Source organism: Dromaius novaehollandiae, unplaced genomic scaffold, assembly GCF_036370855.1.
Source record: "Dromaius novaehollandiae isolate bDroNov1 unplaced genomic scaffold, bDroNov1.hap1 HAP1_SCAFFOLD_70, whole genome shotgun sequence".
Lineage (NCBI taxonomy): Eukaryota > Metazoa > Chordata > Aves > Casuariiformes > Dromaiidae > Dromaius > Dromaius novaehollandiae.
Genome location: NW_026991372.1, coordinates 100,628 through 119,987, shown reverse-complemented (window position 1 = coordinate 119,987; position 19,360 = coordinate 100,628). Strand labels below are relative to the sequence as shown.

General features: G+C 74.1%; 2 protein-coding genes across 4 annotated transcripts in view; one reads left to right on the top strand and one right to left on the bottom strand.

Moving 5' to 3' along the window:
* LOC112994540 (dedicator of cytokinesis protein 2-like) overlaps nt 1-6,844 on the bottom strand; it is a 67,715-nt gene extending 60,871 nt beyond the window's left edge. Inside the window, exons 1-13 of the mRNA XM_064503930.1 lie at nt 6,727-6,844; nt 5,421-5,504; nt 5,166-5,206; nt 4,845-4,900; nt 4,569-4,665; nt 4,339-4,487; nt 3,768-3,903; nt 3,296-3,450; nt 2,996-3,077; nt 1,861-1,996; nt 929-1,004; nt 423-502; nt 98-223 (exon numbers count right to left, since the gene is read on the bottom strand). Coding sequence (XP_064360000.1) covers nt 98-223; nt 423-502; nt 929-1,004; nt 1,861-1,996; nt 2,996-3,077; nt 3,296-3,450; nt 3,768-3,903; nt 4,339-4,487; nt 4,569-4,665; nt 4,845-4,900; nt 5,166-5,206; nt 5,421-5,504; nt 6,727-6,769 — 1,261 coding nt within the window. The 5' untranslated portion in view covers nt 6,770-6,844. The remainder of the gene's footprint in view (nt 1-97; nt 224-422; nt 503-928; nt 1,005-1,860; nt 1,997-2,995; nt 3,078-3,295; nt 3,451-3,767; nt 3,904-4,338; nt 4,488-4,568; nt 4,666-4,844; nt 4,901-5,165; nt 5,207-5,420; nt 5,505-6,726) is intronic.
* A 3,359-nt stretch (nt 6,845-10,203) lies between these two features.
* DQX1 (DEAQ-box RNA dependent ATPase 1) lies at nt 10,204-18,338 on the top strand. Of its 3 annotated transcripts, none has more exons than XM_064503931.1 (12): nt 10,204-10,300; nt 10,901-11,191; nt 13,820-14,013; nt 14,310-14,685; nt 15,023-15,262; nt 15,586-15,685; nt 15,921-16,079; nt 16,267-16,458; nt 16,576-16,701; nt 17,174-17,364; nt 17,445-17,635; nt 17,835-18,338. In XM_064503931.1, exons 2-12 carry the CDS (start codon nt 10,910-10,912, stop codon nt 18,016-18,018), a joined length of 2,235 nt encoding a protein of 744 aa, XP_064360001.1. In that variant the 5' UTR covers nt 10,204-10,300; nt 10,901-10,909; the 3' UTR covers nt 18,019-18,338. The 3 variants fall into 3 exon arrangements, with proteins under 3 accessions (XP_064360001.1, XP_064360003.1, XP_064360002.1); XM_064503932.1 differs by having other exon boundaries at nt 10,225-10,544; XM_064503933.1 differs by lacking the exon at nt 17,835-18,338 and having other exon boundaries at nt 16,287-16,458; nt 17,445-17,579.
* The last annotated feature ends 1,022 nt before the right edge of the window (nt 18,339-19,360 follow it).

Genomic DNA, 19,360 nt, shown 5'->3' with positions numbered 1-19,360 from the left:
GGAGGGATGCGCCAGGCGAGAGCCGTGCTGGAGCACGTGCTGCTCCCGGGCCGCCCAGCCGGACCTGCCCCGTGCCCGTGAACCGCGTCCCGCTTGCCTGGCATGATGACCTCCGGGTAGCCCAGCTTGCGTGCCACCACCGTGCTGCGGTCCACGAGGTGGGGGTGGTCTTTGCGCACCTGGCTCAGGTCTCCCCAGAGCATCTTCAGGGACACCCAGAACCCTGGCGGGGACGGGGACGGGGACGGGGTCGGCACCGCGCCGTGCCGAGCATCTCCCGCGGCTCGTCCGGGCACCGGGGCGCAGGGCGACCCGGACAGCGCTCCGTGCTCCCGGGGATCTCTGCCTCCCGCGGGGACGCACCAAACCCTCCGACCCATGAGGGGGACCCAGGTCCTTTCTGGGACGCGGCGGGCGGCTACCTTGGCCTTTGTGGTTGATGTCCTTCCCCTCCACCGCTTTCCTTATCATGTTGTGCAGAAAGTCGTTATCAGCCGCGGCCCTGCTGACACGGGAGCACAGGAGGGGCTCAGCGGCGCGTCCCGCCGGGGGACACGGGAAGGTCCCCGTCCCCCACGCGAGCCCCCGGAGCGGGCTGCCTCCCAGCCCCGGGGAGGTGCACGGCAGCATCCACAGCCGACGCGGGACGCGGTCCCCGGCCCAAACACCCCGTCCCCGGTCCCAGCCCGGGAGGCAGAGCTGCAGCAGGGCTTTCAGGAGCGGTACTTCGTCTCTCCGTGTCTCGCTGCCCACAAAAATTCCTCCTTTCTACCTCGCTGAGCTCCTAGGCCTGGCGACATTGCATCCCCAGGAGCTCCACCGTCTCGTTACAGAGCCAAATTTAATAGGAAAAACGTTATTTTGGCCACCCCAGGCTCCACTGCAGCCCCTCTGCCCGTGCGCATCGAGGCCCCGCCGCGGTACTCACAGGTGCACGGGAATGAAGTGCTGCTTGTCCTCGTCGCTCTCGCTCTTCCCCTTGGTGATGTCCGTGATGTCCATCACTGCAGCGGCACGGGGCAGCTGCCGGGGCGCACAGCGAGCACCCCGGGACGCCACCACTGTCCCCCCGGCACCCCTCTCTGCCTGTGCCACCGGGGCTGGCTGCCCGCCCACCTCTGGGCTGCCCCCAGCCCCCTGCGAGACCCCCAGCCCCCCTGCGAGACCCCCAGCCCGGGGCGCCCCTGGGCAAGGCACGCAGGGACGGTGCTGCCGCCAACCGCTGCGTCACCTCCGGGCTCCTGGGCAGGTTTTGGCCAAAACGACCCATGTCTGGCAGGTCCCCGTCCCCCCCGGACACGGGGGCAGCTGCGGGGTGGACAGGGCTCTGCAGAGCAGCACCGGGGCAATGACCCTGCTCCGCTCCCCGGGGACGCGCTCAGCTCAGAGCGCAATTAGCTACCGTGTGCTAATAATTCACCTGCTAATTACTCCGTGACTGAGGTCCTAGCACACACTAATTAGCCAATTAAAATCAATAATTTCCTACCAAGTCCCTCTGATGGGGATCACTATCCAGAGCAGGGGCATTTGTCAGAAAATAGGGGGGGGGGATGTGGAGGGAGCTCCTGTGCTCCCCCCTCTGCCGGGGCTGAAACATGCCGGTGGCCCCAGGGAAACCTGCCGTGGGGCCGGGCCGGCAAGGGGCAGTGGGGCAGCCAGCACGGGGACCAGCCCCGGGCAGGGGACCTCGTCCTCCGCTGCAAGGACGCCTCCGTGGAGAGGCGAGCGAGGGTCGTGGTCCCTGCGCGTGCTGGCACCGCGGAGCAGCTTCCCCGGGCGGCGGGGCCGGAGCAGCCCTGGGCCGGGCAGGCTCATCCCGAACTGCTGCCGGGAGCCCGGCAGCAGAGCCCGGCTCACCCGAGATGCCGAAGGGGCGCCGGAGGCCCGTGCTGAGCTTGCGGCTGTAGGTCTCCCTGAGGTCCATGCGTCCCACCCGGATGATCTGACACACCAGGAAAAGCTTCTCCCGTTTCAAGTCTTTGCTGCCCAGGTCCTGGGGCGGGCGGGAGGGAGGGCGGGAGGGTCGCGCACGTCGGGCACTCGCAGCGCGGCACAGAGAGGGGCCGGCACCCACGGGCTGCACGGACGGGCCGGTGCAGAGCCCCCCAGGCACGTCTGCTTCCCGCAGCCCGGCTCTGCTCCGCCGGAGGCACGACGAGAGCCCGGGTACCATCCCACCCGGGCGGTCCCCAAAGGTGGGCCGGGGTGGCACCGGGGCCGGGGCGTCCCTGCAGCACCGTGGGGCAGGCGCGGAGGGGCTCTGCCCGCGTCCCCGGGCAGCACCGGCGATGCACGCCGCACTGCGGGCAGCAAAGCTGGGGAAGCGGCAAAGCGAGAGCGTGGGCACGCAGCACCGGGTCCCGCGGGCGCCAGCTTTCCCTCCGGGCCGGGCATGGGGCACGGGGCACGGGGCACGGGCCGTGCCGGAGCAGCGGAGAGATGCGCTGCCGCCGCCAGCAGCGGGCAGAGGTCGGGAGCGGGCGGGAGCTGCCGGGCGTCGGAGCCAGGGGACCGCGGGAACTGCTGACGCTGCTCGTTTGCACTGATTTTCCCGGTTCATCTGCATATCGACGGCTCCGCTTGGGCCGTCCTGAGGGTCAGCTCAGCTCTGCTGGTGCAGCGGGAAAGCTGCTCCGTCAGCAGGAGCTGCTCCTCGCCTGCCCTCCTGGGAAGCGGCGAGGAACAGGGATGAGCCGGCTGCGGAGCAGGGCATGGAGGGGGCCGGAGCACGGGGCCAGGCGGCAAGCAGAGGGTGCACAGAGCGGAAAAAGTAGGGATTTGGGTATTGAGAGGGGGACACGGGCTATGGGGGGCCCTGGGGACCCGCTGGGTCCCCCTGCACAGACCACGGGGCTGCAAGACGCCGCGCTGCAGCGACGGGCTCTGGAGGGGCCCGGGCAGGGCGGTGGGGCCCGGGCTGCCCTGCACAACCCGCAGAGCACCGCGTCTCAGCCGTGGCCCCGGGGGGGCAGGGGAGGGGGCCCGCGCTCACCGTGAAGATGGCCTTGAGGTTGTTGAGCAGCTCGATGTCCTGGGGGACGCCGGTGCTGGCCCAGCGGATCACGTAGTTCTCGCTGCGGGAGCACGCGGGAGCGTCGGCGGAGCAGCCCGGGGCCGGGCGGGCAGCCGCACTCTGGGCACGGCGCCGGGGCTGCAGGTGCCTCCGCAAGCGGGAGGGCTCTGGGCCGGCGCGGAGCTGCCAGCGGAGGTCCCGGGAGCGCGGGCCGCGGCGGCGGCTGGGGAGCGGGGCCCCGGGCGCTCAGCAGGGCTGCCGGCCCCCGCCCCGGCTCACCTGATCATGCGCTGCTCCGCGGGGTCGTACAGCGCCATGAAGAGCTGCGCCTCCTCGCCGATGTTGCAGACGAAGTTGCGCACGCAGAGGTAGAGGCTGTGCGAGGGCAAAGCCGACAGCCGGGCGCTGCAGCCCAGCTCGCTCTGCTGCGGGTGCTGCGGGGGACGAGGCTGGTCAACTCGGGGCGCCCGGCGGCCCCGCGCCGTGGTCCCTCCCCGGGGCAGCCCGGCACAGCTCCGAGAGCCCCCGGCACAGCCCAGAACAGCCCCAAGAGCTCTGGGTGCAGCCGTGCCACGTGGCCACAGCCGTGCCATGCAGACGAAGCCATGCCATGCAGGACATAGCTGTGCCACGCGGATGCAGCAATGGCATGCCGTGCAGACGCAGCCGTGCCATGCAGACGCGGCCGTGCCACACGGATGCAGCAGGCTCGGGGCCCCGCGAGGCCGGCGTGCCGGGCGCTGGCGCTCACCGTCTCCTCGTGGATGCGCTGCGTGAGGGTCTGCGTGGCCTTCTTGTGCGCCTGGAAGAGGCTGATGACGCTGGTCCTGTCGGGGTCCAGGATGTTTTCGTTCTCGTCCCGCACCACCAGGTCCAGCGCGAGGATCCTGCGGAGGACGGGCAGGGGGTGAAGAAGGACCCACGTGGTGCCGGGTGGGGTCCCAGCCCACCGCCCTGCTGGGACTGGCCTGGCCCAGCATCCTCCCACCGGGCACAGCTGTCCGGGACGGCACCAGGCGCCCAGGGACCTGCCGGGAGCACAGGGCCGCCGGCCGGCATCCCAGCGCCTCGTGGCCAGCAGCAGGTCCCTGGGAAGGGGCAGGGGCAAGGCAGCCCCAGGGACGCGCTCCTGCCCATCGCTCACGAGCGTGAGTGGCTCGTGTGCCTGGCTGAGACCTGGGTCCCGTCGTGACGCCCGTCGGCTGAGCCAGACCGAAGCTCGGCTCTGGGCTGACCTGCGGCAGAGGGGCAGGACAGCCCTTGGCCCCACAAGGCAGCAGATGCCCCCACGACCCCCTCGCCCCTGCAGCCCCCGCTCTCACTTGTTGCCGTAGTCGATCTTGCTGGTCACCTCCTTCTTGAGCTGCAGCAGCTCGTCCTTGGGCAGCGTCCCCGAGAGCAGCTGCGAGCGCCGCTCCATCAGCTCGTACATCATGCGCTTCACCTGCCGGTACCGCTCCGTCTGCCCCGTCTGGGCAGCGAGGCCGGGTCACCCCCGCGGCCGGGTCCCCCGGCCCCCCGCCCCGGCCCGCCCCGGCCCCCGGCCGCTCACCACGTAGAGCTGCTTCCAGATGGCGGCCCACTCGCGCAGTGTGGTGGTGATCTCCTGCACCATGGGCATCTCGGCGGGCACCAGGCTCTCCTCCGTCCTGGGGGGCACCGCGAGCGCCCTGCAGCCCCGCACGCCCCCCCACCCCGCGCCGGGACCCCGTCCCACGCCAGCGCTGCCGGCACCGGGGCCGTGGGGTCCCTGCCGCCCCCGGGACACGGGGTCCTGGAGCTGCCTGCACCCGGGTCCTGCACAAGGCCCCCGCGCCCCGGCACCTACCCCCTGCGCTCCACCACGGCACCCTTCAGGTGGATCAGCGAGGCCGGGAAGATGCCCTGCGGAGAGCCGGGGCGTCAGCGCCCTTGCGGCTGGGAGGGGAGAGGGTCCGCGGGCCCCCGCGGTGCAGCCCTCCCCCGGTGCCCAGGTTGGGGTGTCCCCACCCCGGGACTGGGGCTCCCCGCGGAGGGTCCCCCGGGCTGGCAGTGCCCCGGGTGCCTGGTGCATCCCCTCCGCCGGGATCCCACCCACCGGGAACAGGCAGAGCCTCCCGGGGGGGCCAGCCCCACGCCCACCCCCTCGCCGCCAGCAGCCCCCACCTACCCGGGCGGCCCTGTTCCTGAGTGAGTAGCCGCGGTACCAGCCTGCAAGGGAAGGAGGGACCGTGAGCCGGGCTCGGGGACCCAGCGGCCCCCCCGGCGGGGACCCAACGGGGTGGTGGGTGCCTGCAGCCGGGTGGGGTGCGGGAGGCCCCCGTGTCGGGGTGCACCCCCCGGTACCGCACCCCCTCGCTGCGGGGGGCAGGAGGCCCCATGCCGGTGCCCCCCAGGCTGCGGGAGCCCCCGGTGCCGGCCTCACCCTCGGACGCTTGCAGGATGTGCACCGTCTCCCCGACCTGCAGCGGCAGGTGATGCTCGTTGGTGCGCGGGAAGTTCCACAGCGCTGCGGAGAGAGCGACCGGGTGCCGTGGGACGGGGACCTGGGAGCTGTGGGACGGGGACCCATGGCCAGCCCTGACCCCGCTCCGCAGCCCCCGCCCAGCGCAGCCCCTCCGAGGTCCCCAGCATGGGGAGCGGGGCCAGCGGGAGCGCGGGAGCTCGCGGCGAGGCTCTTCCTGCTGCAGGAGCAGGGCTGCGGTTAGTCCCGCTGCTATTTCTGGCCCTGGGGCTGGTGACCGCTGTCTGGCCTCCCCCGGTGGGGACAGCCCGGCTGGTCCCCGGGACGGTCGTCGCCCTGCATCCCGGGCAGTCTCCTCCGGACGCGCCGGTGCCTGGCGGGGCCCGGCCGGGTCTGCCCACACCCACCGCCACCCCCGGGGGCTGCATCGCCGCCGTGCACCGAGACCAGCGCTGCTCCCTGCCCCCCGGCCGCCCCCAGCCCAGGCTCGCTCCCGGCCGGCCGCACCACCATGGTTGACACCCCACCAGGCACAAGCGAGACCCCAGACCCACTCCCAGCCCTGCCCCGGGCCCAGCACGGCCCCCCAGCACCGCCCTGCTCCGGGATGCTGCTTGCAGCCCGGGGAAGCGGCACGGGAAGCAGAAACGGGAAGCGGTGCAGTGCTGCAAGGGCAGGCGCAGCGCAAGGAGAAGTGTGCGATAGCGCGGGGGCCGGGGCGGTGTGGGGCTGGGGGCAGCGCAGGGCTGGGGGGGCAGCGCAGAGGGAACGGGCTGGGGGTGCAGTGGGGGCTGTGGCCTCAGTGCTGGCTGGGGGGGTCAGTGGAAGGGACGGGGCTGCCCAGGGCTTCGCCGTGCTCAGGGCAGAGGCTGGGGGCAAAACGCAGGACGCTGGCAGCTCCCTGGGGACGAGTCGCAGCTGCGCTCGCAAGCCCCCGGGTGCAGAGCCCTGCGGGTCGTTAGCAAGGTAACGACCCCCGGGTGCAGCGTCCTGCGCTTCACCAGCCGGGCTGGGCCCGGGGCCCTAGTTCACATGGGGGGGCCGGATCCTGTGCCGGACGTCAGAGATGCTCGGCCCCAGCACCCTCGCCTCGGTGCTCAGCCCCGCGGCTGCCCGTCCCCCCAGCACCAGCAATGCTCAGCCTCCAGCCGCCCGGCCCCCTTCCCGAGCCCTGCGCCCCCCGGCCTGCTCCATGCCCCCTCCCGCATCCCAGCGCTGCCGCGGCTCAGCCCCACGGCCCCCGGCCCGGCCCGGCCCGCGCACTCACCCACGCCATACTTCTCCTCCTTGGTGGGCAGCCAGGGCGCCATCTCCAGCCGCCCGGCGCGGGGGTCCCGGGGCCCGGCACCCGCCGTCGCTCCCGCCGCGCTCCCCGGTCACGTGCGCCCACCGGCTTGTGCAAACCTCCGCTTCCTCAACGCCGCCGGGCGCCGCGCGGAAACCGCCCCGCGCACGCCGTGCGAGGCAGCCGCGGGACGGCGGCCCCCGGCCCCTCCCTGCCGCCCAGCACCGCGGCGCTGCCCGGCCCCGGGTGCAGCGGGGGGGCCGCCCACCCCCGGGCGACGCTGCAGCAGCGGGTGCCCGAGGGGCCCAGGGAGCCCGGCGGGACGCGGGGCCGGAGCCGGGGGCGCGGAGCGGGGCCAGCCGCAGTTCACAGGGACCGTCCCGGTCCGCAGGGACCACCGGCGCGGATGCCTGCGCGGGGCCGGGATGGCGGGGGCCCACGTCCAGCGCCCTGCGCCCCTCGCAGCGGCCCAACGGCGAGTGAAGCAACGGCTCGGCATCCAACCACTTCCTTCCTCCCTCGGCCGCCGCGGGCCGCTCGGCCGAGCAGGGCGCCCCGGGTTCCCGGGACCCCGCCTGGATCAGGCGCGAGGGTTCCCACTCCAGGTGCAGAGCCCCAGCCCGGGCCAGACCCTCTCCGCAGGCACCCGCTGTCCCCCCCGGGCCGTGCTCCCAGCTCCCGGCCGGGCTCCCGCAGCCCGGCTGCCCCTGCAGCACCCCTTGGAGCCACGTCTGCACCAGCCCCCGGGGCCAGCGCCAGCGAGGGGGGTCAGGGACCAGCGCGGGCTGCCGAGCCCAAGCCTGCCGCTCCGGTCCCTTCGCAGCGCTGGCAGCAGGTGACCCAGGGCAGCGCCGCTCTGCCGGGGTCCCCTTTCCCCTGCCTGGACACCTGCTCCCAGGCACCGGCACAGGCATCGCCCTGCTCCGTGCCGGAGCGTGCCGGGGTGCAGGGAGGCAGCAAGCCGCCCCCGGAGACGCCCGCCAAGGGACTGCCAGCGCCGAGGCCCGCAGCAAGGGCCTGTGATGCTGGGGACAAGCAGCGCGGGGGAGGCAGCCGCGGCAGCACGACTGCTCAGCGGCCGAGCTCAGGAAGTGCTGCAAGCGGCTGCTGCCGCCCGGCCCGGCTGGACCGGCCCCAGCACCCAGCACCCAGCACCCAGCGCCCAGCGCCGGCCCTGCACCGGGGCAGCATTCACGGGGACCTGGCGGCACGAAATACATGCTCCTGTGACTCAGGTCTCGGCACACCGAGACCGCGCGACCACCGGGCGTGAGCCTGGGGATTGCAGGTCTCTCCCAGAGCTGTGGCGGGAGGAAAGCGGTAACAGCAAACGGTTTCGGAGTTTCGCTTTCTGCCTGCAGCAGCTGGAGAGGTTCCCCAAACCCCCCCACCGGCGGCTGCCCACGCAGAGTCCCCAGGCCAGCCGGGACCATCGGTATTTCTCTGTCGTGCCCCGCGGAGGCAGGATCCCATCCGAGCTGTCCCAGGCACTGGGGCAGCTGCGCGTCTGCACGGCCGTCTGCCCGTCCGGCTTCCCGGGGCTGCGGGATGCTGCTCGGCCGTCAGTCCGTCGCACCGCGCAGCACTGCTCCAGGCACAGCCCCCGGCAGCCCCCAGGCCTCCGGCTCGCCAGAGCCGCGCGCCAGCACCAGCCCTCCCGGAGGCGCAGCTCCCGCGGCAGCCAGCGGCCGGGTGCTACGTGCGTCTGCACCAGACAGCACCCAGCACTGCCGGGTGGCCGGGGCACGTGCCATGGCTGCTCGGGGTTGGGGGCTGCTCGGGCTATGGGGCCTAGTGCTCTGGGCTATGGGGCTGCTCAGGCTATGGGGCCTAGTGCTCGGGGCTATGGGGCTGCTCTGGCTATGGGGCAAGGTGCCAGGGCTGGGTGCCCAAGCTGCTCAGGGCTATGGGGCTGCTGGGGCTATGGGGCTGCTCAGGGCTATGAGCCTAGTGCTCTGGGCTATGCGGCTGCTTGGGCTATGGGGCAAGGTGCCAGGGCTGGGTGCCCAGGCTACTCGGGGCAATGGGGCTGCTCGTGCTATGGGGCCTAGTGCTCTGGGCTATGGGGCTGCTCGAGACTATGGGGCTGCTGGGGCAAGGTGCCAGGTGCCAGGGCTGGGTGCCCAGGATGCCTGGAGCTATGGGGCTGCTCGGGGCTATGGGGCTGCTCAGGCTATGGGGCTGCTCAGGCTGCTCGGGGCTGCTCAGGCTATGGGGCAAGGTGCCAAGGCTGGGTGCCCAGGCTGCTGGGGCTATGGGGCTGCTGGGGCAAGGTGCCTGGTGCCAGGGCTGGGTGCCCAGGCTGCTCTGAGCTGTGGGGCTGCTGGGGCTATGGGGCCAGGTGCCAGGGCTGGGTGCCCAGGTTGCTGGGGCTATGGGGCTGCTCATGCTATGGGGCTGCTGGGGCTATGGGGCCAGGTGACAGGGCTGGGTGCCCGGGCTGCTGGGGCTATGGGGCTGCGCGGGGCTATGGGGCTGCTGGGGCTATGGGGCCAGGTGCCAGGGTTGGGGGCCCAGGCTGCTGGGGCTATGGGGCTGCTCGGGGCTATGGGGCTGCTGGGGCTATGGGGCCAGGTGCCAGGGCTGGGTGGCCAGGCTGCTGGGGCTGTGGGGCTGCCCGGGGCTATGGGGCTGCTCGGGGCTATGGGGCTGCTGGGGCTATGGGGCCAGGTGCCAGGGCTGGGGGCCCGGGCTGCTCGGGCTATGGGGCTGCCCGGGGCTATGGGGCTGCTGGGGCTGTGGGCCCTGCGGGGCAGGGGCCCCGGCTGCTGTAGCCCCTGCGCTGCCGCCCGGTGGGGCCCAGCGCAGCCCGGCCCTGCCCCGGCCCCGGCCCGGTTCCGCCAGGCGGCGCCGGCAGCTCAGCGCAGCGGGACGCCCGGGGGCTCCGGCCGCCGCGCCCGTCGCTGGTGCGGCAGCGCCACCTGCCGGTGACCGGCTCCGCCGCCGCCGCCGCGCTGAGGGGGCCCGCGCGGGTCCGGCGTCGCCGTGGGGCAGCGGGGCGCGTGGCCGTGAGCCGTGAGCCGGCGCTGCGCAGGGGCCCTGCGGCTGGGGGGCTGCACCGCGCCCGGGGAGGGGAGGGGAGGGGAGGCCCGGGACCCCGGGACCGCGCGGGGCTTCAGCTCGCAGCTCCTCCCGCGCCGAGGGTCCGAGCTCCGGCGGGGCCCCGCAGCGCGCAGCCCTCGCGGGGACGGGGGCGGGGGCGGGGGCAGGGGCAGGGCTCGGCCCCCGGCGGGCCACACGCGGCCGCGGCCCCAGCGCCAGGCCCAGGCCCGCCCGTTGCCACGCAGGCACCGCCGCGCCTAGCAACAGGCGGGGCCCCTGCTGCGCGCTGATTGGTGGGCCGCGCGGGGGGCGGGGCTGAGCGGCCGCGCCCCGGCGGGCGGGCACGAGACGCTGGAGGGGCGGTGCGGCGCCCGCAAGGGGCGGGGCCGGCGAGCGGCGGGGCCCGCCCCGCGCCGCTGATTGGCGGCCGCGGAGGACGGGGCCACGTGACCGCCGCCCGCGGTCACCTGACGTCTGCCGAGGCAGAGCCCCGAGGCGGCGGCGGTGCGCGCAGGTGAGCCGCGGGCCGGGCCGCGCCGCGGCCGGAACCGGAGCCCGAACCGGAACCGGAGCCCGAACCGGGGCTCGAACCGGAGCTGTGGCTCAAGCCAGGCCAGGCCAGGCTGGGAGGGCAGAGTCCGGGCTCCCGGTCCTGTCCATCCCGGTGTCTCCGTGCCCAGCCGGTCCGGTCCGCCAGGGCTGTCCCGTGCTTCTTAGGCCGGCACCTGAGCTGTCCCTCTCCGGCTGTTCCACCCAAGGTGCCCGTGCCCGCTCCGGTTCCCCCGTGCCCTGCTCCCGGTGCCCCAGTCTTGCCCCCTCCCTGTCCCGGTTTCCCCGTGGCCCGGTCCGGTCCGGTCCGGTTTCTCTGGTCGAGTCCGATCTGCGCCCCTGTCCCAGCTGCCCCACAGCCTGGCCGCGCCCCCCCGCCCCCGTCTGCCGCAGCCCAGACCCTCCTGCCCCTCCGAGTGTCCCGGCGGGGGACCCCCGCCCCGAGGGGCCGCCAGGCGCGGGGAGCCGGCACCGGGCTCCCGGCCAGGGCGGGTCCGGGCCAGGCCAGCCCGGCTCTCCGGAGCCCTGGAGCAGCCCTGTTCCCCGCCGTGCCTGTGCCTTGCAGCGCCCTGCCATGGCCGGCCGCGGGGCGCCCGGCTCCCCGCCCCGGCAGAACGGGCCTGGCTGCGCGCTGGAGGCGGACGAGGAGGAGGACGAGCCGGCCCTGGGCTGCGACGGCGACCTGGAGGTGAACCCCTACGACGGGCTGCCCTTCTCCTCCCGCTACTACGAGCTGCTGCGGCAGCGCCGCGACCTGCCCGTCTGGGCCACCAAGTACAGCTTCATGGAGCACCTGGAGGGCAGCAGCGGCATCGTCCTGGTGTCGGGGGCCCCCGGCACGGGCAAGAGCACGCAGGTGAGGGGGGCCGTGCCGGGGCAGCCGGGAGCGCCCGGCCCTGCCGGGGCGGCGAGGCTGGGGAGGGCCAGGCACAGGGTCGTGGCACCGGCTGCTCCGCGGACGGTCCCTTCCTGCGCCCTCGCGGCGGCTCTGCGTCGTTCCTGCCTCGAGGAGCTCTGACGTTGCTGTTCGCAGCTGCTCCGTCCTGCCCGGGGGCAGCTGCCTTCCCCGCGGGTCCCACGTGCAGGTCCGACCCGCCAGCCCTGCTGTGAGGCAACCGCAGCCCACGTGGCACCGGGAAACCGGAGCCTCTCCCCGCGGAGCAGGCTGGCTGCGCTCCCTCCGCGCTGGAGCCGGAGCCAGAGCCAGGGCCGGCCCCGTGGGGTGGCGTCAGCCCGTGTTTACCGCGCGGCTGGCAGGCGTTCAGGGCTGCGCCGGACCCGGGAGATCCGAGCCCGGACGGGGCTGCGGAGGGAGGCAGGGATGGGGGTCCTGGCGCCCCGGCACGCGCTCCAGGCTGCCCGTGGGGCGGCGGAGGAGCTGACTGCCGGGGCTGCGGCCTGGGACGGCTCCCAGCTCTGCGGCACAGCACCCGGGAGGGCGCTTGCCCCGGCGGGCGGGGAGGACGGGCAGGGCCGTGCGGAGCCAGCCAGCCCGCGCCGGGAACGGGCCGGCAGGAGCGAGCGGGGCCGGGCGCTCGAGGCTCCCAGCCAGGGCCGCGGGCAGAGGGAGCGGTCCCTGCCCCAGCACCGCGTGTCCGGGGCGGCAGCGCCAGGCCTGGGCAGCCGGGCTGGACGGTGCCAAGCAGGTGGCGGGCGCGGGGTGCCAGGATCCCGCCCGCCCCGGCGCACGTGTCCGGGGGTGCTGATCTCCCCTGACGGCGCTGGCACGGCACCTGGAGACACCGTCATGCAGACTTTGACCGGGGGAGGGTTCACCTGCGAGCTGCCGGGTAACCGTGGGCCTCAGCAGCGCCGTGTGTGATTCGGAGCAGAGCTTGGCAGCTCCGAGTCCCTGTGGGATTATCAGGGTGTTGCCAGCGGGGCGCCGGGCCGCTCGCCCAAATCTCCTCCCTCGGGTGTAACCAGGCTGCAGCAGCTGGCCCGGGGATCAGCTCCGAGCGCGGCCCCGTCCGCGTGCTCCTGCCTGGGGGAGGAGGACCCTGAGCGCGGCTCGTGCAGGCTTCGGCCTCCTCTGGCCCCAGATTGGGGCTTTTTCAGGTGCAGCACGCTGTGTAAAATCTCTGCAGTTCTCCAAAGAGGCTGTGCCCTGAGCAGCCAAGCGGGCCTGGCTTGGCTCGCAGGAATGCACGAAGCATCCAGCCCTGCGTGCTGGTGCGACAACACCCCTTAATCTGGTGTTTGTACTCAGAGAGGGAGGAACCAGTGCACAAACCGTTCTCGTTTTGGAGACCTGATGCTCCGTGCTGGCACCCTCGCCGGTCCTCGCAGGCTCAGCGGGGAGAGCCCAGAGCTGTGCACGGAGATGCATCTGCACGGCTGGACGCTTGGGACGCGGCTGTCACCCTGAGGCTGCTTTCCTGTCCCGCACCCGGGGGTTTCTGAGGTGGTCAGGGAGCCCCGCGGCCCCGCAGGGAGGCTCGAGCCCCCGCCGCAGGGTCGCGGCTGCCGGCAGGTCCCGTGCGCTTCACCGGTACCTGCCGGCTTTGCCAAGGGTGGCAGCAGCCTTCCTGACCTGGGCCTGCTCCGGCCTCCCCTGCGGAGACAGCGGGAGGAGGGAGAGGGACCGAAGAGGAGGAAGGGGCCAGTTCTCCAAATGGAGGCATGAACGTGCAGTTGGGGGGTGTGTACCCCGCAATCCCGGTGTGGTGGGACCGGAAAGGTGCGGAGAAGGGCAGCGGGGACCGGTCAGAGGAGGAATAGCCTCTGCAAGGGAAGGACTGATAGACCGAGGCTTTGTTGTGGACAAGAAGTTAGGTCCAGTGTAATTTCTCTGCCCGCAGAGTGACGTGGAAGGGGGGAGGTGGACAGGGCGGTCGCCTCTGGTCCTTCCCAGGAGAGCCAGGGGCCACGGTGTGCCATAGGGATGAGACTGTGGAGCTCATAGCGGGATGCTGCGGGCTCAGAAATAACGGTAACTTGGGAAGTAAAGTTCCCGAGGAGCTACTGAATGCTTCTTTATAACCGCTGGCTCAGGAAGTCCTACCGACACGTTCCTGGGAGGTTTGGCTCGGAGGAGGATCTCTGCGCTCGCGCTGTGCCTCTGCCAGAGGCGCGGGCGGTCGGGCCTGGCAGGGCGCCCGTCTCGCCCGTCCGGGCAGCGCACCGCGGGCTGCTGGCGCCCGGGACCTCGCTGCCGGCTGGTTGGGAGGGTCGGCAGACGGCACCGTCTCGCCCGGCTCCTGCTGCGGTGCGGCTTGGCGCTGGGACCCCAGGAAGCTCCCGGAGCTCCTGGCTGGGGCGTGCGGAGCTGCCGCGATGCCCCGGGCCGGGGTGGCGATGCCCGGCCGTCCTCGGGGAGCGGTGCCGCGTCTCGCTGCCCCGCGCGGAGCCCCGGGGGTGCTCGGGGGACCCGCGCGGGGGCCATGGCGCTGCACCGTGCAACCTCGGCCGTGGCATGCGGCGTCCCCGAGCTCCAGCGACGGGGGGGGCGATGCCCCGCGCTGCCCCCTCTCCCTCCCCGCAGATCCCGCAGTGGTGCGCCGAGTACGCCCTCTCCCTGCAGTTCGCGCACGGGCTGGTGGCCTGCACCCAGCCCCACGGCCTGGCCGCCCTCAGCCTCTCGCTGCGCGTGGCGGATGAGATGGACCTGAACCTGGGCCACGAGGTCGGCTACTGCGTCCCCCACGAGGACTGCTGCACCGCGGAGACCATCCTGAGGTGAGCGGCACGGAGGGCAGTGCCGCCCGGGGCCGGGAGCAAGCCGGGCGGGCGGCGGGCACTGTAATCCCGCTGAGCTCCCCGGCTGCCGCGTAATCCCTTAATCCCCGCTGGGGAGCCATGAACTCTGCTGCGAGCTCCCTGGCAGGGCGAGCTGCTTCCTGAGCTGGGGGGGAGCTGGGAGGGGGCGAGGTGCAGGGTCCCACCGGGGCAGAGCTGCCGCGCGGGGCGTCGGGCGGTGGGTTTCCACCCCGCGCCGGCTCCCCCGCGCCCTGACGGGGCCGGGGCCGGGGCAGGTACTGCTCGGACGAGATGCTGCTGCGGGAGATGACGTCGGACCCGCTGCTGCGCCAGTACGGGGTCATCGTGCTGGACGAGGCGCAGGAGCGCACGGTGCCCACGGACGTGCTGCTGGGGCTGCTGAAGGACGTGCTGCGCCAGCGCCCGGAGCTCAAGGTGGTGGTGGTGACCTCGCCGTGCCTGGAGGAGCGACTCCGTGCCTTCTGCGGCGACCCGCCGGTGGTGCGGGTGCCGGAGCCCGGCCCCCCCCCGCGGCTGCTCTACCGGGAGCCGCCGGCCCGCGGCCGCGTGGCAGCTGCCTGCCAGGCCGTGCTGGACATCCACCGGCGGCAGGAGCCGGGCCACGTGCTGCTCTTCCTGGCCAGCGAGCAGGTGGGGCGGCGGGCACCCCCGCGGCGGGCACCTCGGGGACATCACCGTGCCACGAGCACCGGGAGAGGGAGCGGTGCTGGGGCAGGGAGGGGGAAGCAGAGCCCTGGCGGGGGTCCCCTTCTGGGGGGGGGCTGGGGAGCTCTGAGAGGGGCTGGGGGCTGCTCCGTGCTGGAGCTGCTGGGGATGAAATCGCATCATTTGGGACATCTCTGCTGGGAGCTGCTGGGTCAGGGATCCCTGCGCGGAGCGGGCAGGACCCAGCCGGACGGGCACGGAGCGGCGGGGCGGCTGGCCGCGGTGGTGGGGCCGCGCTCCCGTCCCCGGTGCCTCCCTGCAGGAGATCGCCGAGTGCTGCGAGGCAATCGAGACGGAGGCCGTGGCGCTGAACCCGGGGCTGGGCCCGCTGCTGGTCCTGCCCCTGCACCCCGGCGTGGGCCGCGCGGCCCAGAAGGTGTACGAGACGCTGGAGGAAAAGGGCCGGGAAAGGAGGGTGGTCGTCACGCACTGGCTCGCGGACTCGTCCTTCTCGCTGGGGACCGTGCGCTTCGTCATCGACTCGGGGCTGGAGCTGCGCAGCGTGAGTGAGGCTGGTCCGTGCCGGCGGTGCACGGGTGGGGGGCCGCGCGGCTGCGAGCGGTGGGCCCGGGTCTGTCAGCTCTGGCGCAGCCGGCAGTGCCGGTAGGGAAGCTCCCGGATCGCTGCTGCCGGCCTGAGCCTGGCGAGTGGAAAAGGAGAGGCTGGGGAGGGAGCGGGGCGGCGGGCGCCGGTGCCCTCTGCTCCTGGGGGCTCCCGCTGGCACTGCCCTGGGCCGGGGCGTGCAGCGTGCCCCCCCCGCGGCGGGGGTGCGGGACGCTGTGGGGCAGGTCTGCGGGCGTCCTTTCTCACGGCCTCGTCCTGCAGGTCTACAACCCCCGGATCCGGGCGGAGTCCCAGGTGCTGCGGCCCATCAGCAAGAGCCAAGCGGAGGCCCGCATGCAGCGAGCCGCCGGCAGCCCCCCGGGTGAGAGCCCCGGCCCCACGCGTCCCCCGGGCAGCCGGAGCCGGGGCGGGAGGACGCCCTGGACGCGCCTCTCCGGGGCCGGCTGTTGTCCCACCCCGCGCGGGGGCTGCGCAGCTGCAGTCTCCCCCCGTGCCCAGGACCTTCCGCTGCCCCGCGGGCCCGGCCGCGCGCGGTCCCCCGTCCCCGGCGTGCTCCGTCCCTCCGGCGGTCGCGGCTCACAGCCTCTCGCCCGCAGGCACCTGCCTGCGCCTCTACTCGGAGGCCTTCCACGAGCAGCGGCTGCCGCCCAGCCCCGCGCCCCACGTGAGCGAGACCAGCCTCAGCCGCCTCGTGCTGCTGCTGAAGCGCCTGGACATCGCCGACATGGGCCAGTGCGACTTCCTCGACCGGCCAGGTAGCGCCGGCGCGGGGAGGCTCCGCGGGACGTTCTGCCCCGTGCCGAGGAGCTGGAGCCGCAGCCTGCCCCTCCGCAGCCCTGGTTACCCTCGGGGGGGGACGGGGCCCCGCGGTGCAGGTGGGGGGGGCAGCGCTGCCTGCTCCCGCTGGCAGCAGCCCCGCAGCCGGCTGATGCCCTGCCCCAGCCCCCGAGTCGCTGATGCAGGCGCTGGAGGACCTGGACTACCTGGCGGCCCTGGACGACGACGGGAACCTCTCGGAGGTGGGGATCATCATGTCGGAGTTCCCGCTGGACCCCCAGCTGGCCAAGGCGCTCATCGCCTCCTGCGAGTTCGACTGCGTGGAGGAGATGGTCAGCCTGGCTGCCATGCTCACAGGTACCGCGGGGCCGGGGCCGGGGCCAGGCCTGCTGCCGGCACGGGGACGCCGCGGCTCCCGGGAGCCCCGGGCTGGGCACGTGCTGACCCTGACCCTTCCCTCCGCGCTGCCCCCAGTTTCCCCCTGCTTCGTGCCCCCTTCCGCGCACCTGGAGGAGGCTGTGACCATGCGCCGACGGGCCCTGCTGCACCCGGACGGAGACCACTTCACCCTCATCAACGTGTTCAACGCCTTCCAGCAGCGTGAGTGCGGGGCGGGGGCTCGGCTGCGGCGGGACTGAGCCCCTGCGGGGCTCCACGGCCCCTTGCACGTCCCACCTCCCCTTCTGGAGCAAACAGCTGTGGTGGCAGCAGCATCCAGCTGCTGCAGCCGGGCTGCCAGGGGGTCCCAGCCCCAGCGCGGGGGCTGTGTTCCCTGCGCGGTCCCTGTCCCCCCGCGCTGCTGTGGGAGCTGCAGTGCCTGGTTTCACAGCCCACGAGCCCCTGGCCCAGCCACACCACCAGCTTCAGGGTGTTTCAGAGTGGTTGAGGCTGGCAGGGACCTCTGGAGACCCCCTCGTCCGCCCCCCCCCAGCAGGCCCCCCTGGAGCAGGCTGCCCAGCACCCGGTTCAGTCGGGTTCGGAGCGTTTCCAAGGCTCCTGGGCAGCCGGCTCCCGCGCAGGGGCCCCGCTCCGGCCGCGCCGCCCGCTCGCGCTGAGCCCGCTCCCCCCGCAGACGCCGCGGACGAGGGCTGGTGCCGCAAGCACGCGGTGAGCGGCGAGGCGCTGCGGCTGGCGGCCGTGGTGCGGGCCGAGCTCCTCGAGGTGATGCAGCGCATCGAGCTGCCCGTCTCGCCCCCCGCCTTCGGCTCCGACACCAACGTGCTCAACCTGCAGCGCGCCCTCATCTCCGGCTACTTCCTTAAGGTGGGCTGGGGGCCTGGGGGACCCCCCCGCGCAGGGCCGGGGACGGCGCCCGTCAGCCCCCCTTTCCCCCCCCGCCCCAGGTGGCCCGGGACATCGACGGCTCCGGCAACTACGTGATGCTGACGCACAAGCACGTGGCCCACCTGCCCCCCACCTGCTGCTACCTGCTGCGGCGGCCCCCCCAGCGCCTGCCGCCCTGGGTGCTCTACCACGAGTTCACCATCTCGCAGGACAACTGCCTCCGCGTGGTCTCCGAGATCCAGCCCCAGATGTGAGGATCCGGGGATGGGAAGGGCGGGATCGCACCCGGCTCTGGACCCGGTGCTGCCCCAGGAGCACGGCGGAGCCCAGGGCGATGCCCGGCCCGGCGCCTGCTCCGTGGCCGCGTCCGCCCGGCCGTGGGGAGCGGGAGGGCTGCCCCCATGCAGGGGGGGCTGGCTGCCCCTCTACTCACCCTCGGTGTCCCGCAGGCTGGTGGACCTGGCGCCCCAGTACTACCTGAGCAACCTGCCGCCCAGCGAGAGCCGCGACCTGCTCGCGGAGCTGCGGGCGGAGGTGGCGGGGGCTGAGGACGTGCCCCCGGGGGCCGAGCCGGCGCTGGAGGAGGCGGCCGCGGGGGAGGACGTAGAGCGGGACGTGTGCGCGGTGCAGTGAGCCGGAGCCGCTGCCGCAGCCCTCCGCGGAGGGCCCGTGACGGCGGGGCGCGGAGCCCCGGGCAGCGCTGCCCCCAGGGCTGTCCCCTCCCCGGGGAGGGGGGCAGAGCCTGCCGCTACCGCAGCCCCCCCGGCAGCCGTGGGGCCGGCCGGACGTCTGCCCGCGGCAGAGCTGGGCTTGGTGAGGGGGGCCGGGGGCCGCGGGCTGGGGCGTTGTGCTGGAGCCGCCCCGGCGGCGGGTGCCAGGCCCGGCCGTCCCCCCCGGGGGAGCAGCTCCGCGGGGCTGCTGCGGTTTCGCCTGTATAAAGTTTTGTGACCTTTGCTGCTGGCCTGGAGTCGGTATCTGCAGGGGCTGGCTGGGATGGGGGGGGTCTCCCCTCGCCGGGCTCAGCCCCCCGCATGCTGCTGGGGCTGGGGTCCCCTGGGGGGGTGCAGCCCCGGCCCCCGGGGCCAAGGGCTCCATCGCTGCAGCAGCCCCACCGCGCTGGTGCTCCCGGGGTCCCCTCTGCTCCCGGAGCCCCATGCCCCCCAGCCCCACGCTGCCCCCCCCAGCCCCCTCGGGGGCTTTCTGAGCGTGATGCATCCCCAGCCCGGCTCACCTCGCGCCCCGGTTCCAGGTACCGCGCCGCTGCCTCCGCCGGTGCCGCCCGAGGGGCAGCCCTGGCCTTTGGGCCGGGTCTTCCCCGCCGCGGTCGCTCGCGCTCTTCTGCAGAAGCGGAGGGGAAGCTGCGGCCGGCGGGGGCGGCGGGCGGCCGGCTGCATGCGCAGGAGCCCCGGCCGCTCCGGCACACAGCCCCCCGCGCTCCCCGGGGGCTGGGGCACGCCTGGGGCCGGCTCCCGTGTCCCGCGTTCCCCCCCAGCGCTGCGGTGCCGGCGCTTCCCCTCGCCGCCTGCCGCGGTGGCAGCCCCGTGCCCGGCTCATGCCGCCACGGCTCGGTGGCTCCCGGGAAGGGCCCCGGGGCCTGGCGGCGTCGCCCTGGGGTGCTGGAGCCTCGAAGGCCGGCGGCGGGAGGTGACGGCAGGGTTTCTCCCCCGCCCCCGGCCCCGGCAGCCTGAACTTCCCCCTCGCTTTCTAGGAACCCCAGAAAGTACGTGAGCCGGAGCCCTGGCACAGGTCATCCTCGCTGCCCCTCGCCAAGCCTGGATCTGTGGGCTCCGGCCGGGGGGAGCTGCCCCCAGCCCCCGTGCCCGGCTCCGGGCTGCTTCCTGCGGGGCCGGGGCGGCCGCTCGGCCGCGGGGCGGAAGGGGCACGGCCCCGAGGACTGCCCTTGCACGGCAGCCGCTGCACCCCGGACCTCTGCCCCTGGCTGCTGCCTCCTCCAGCCTTGCTGGGCCACCGCGGT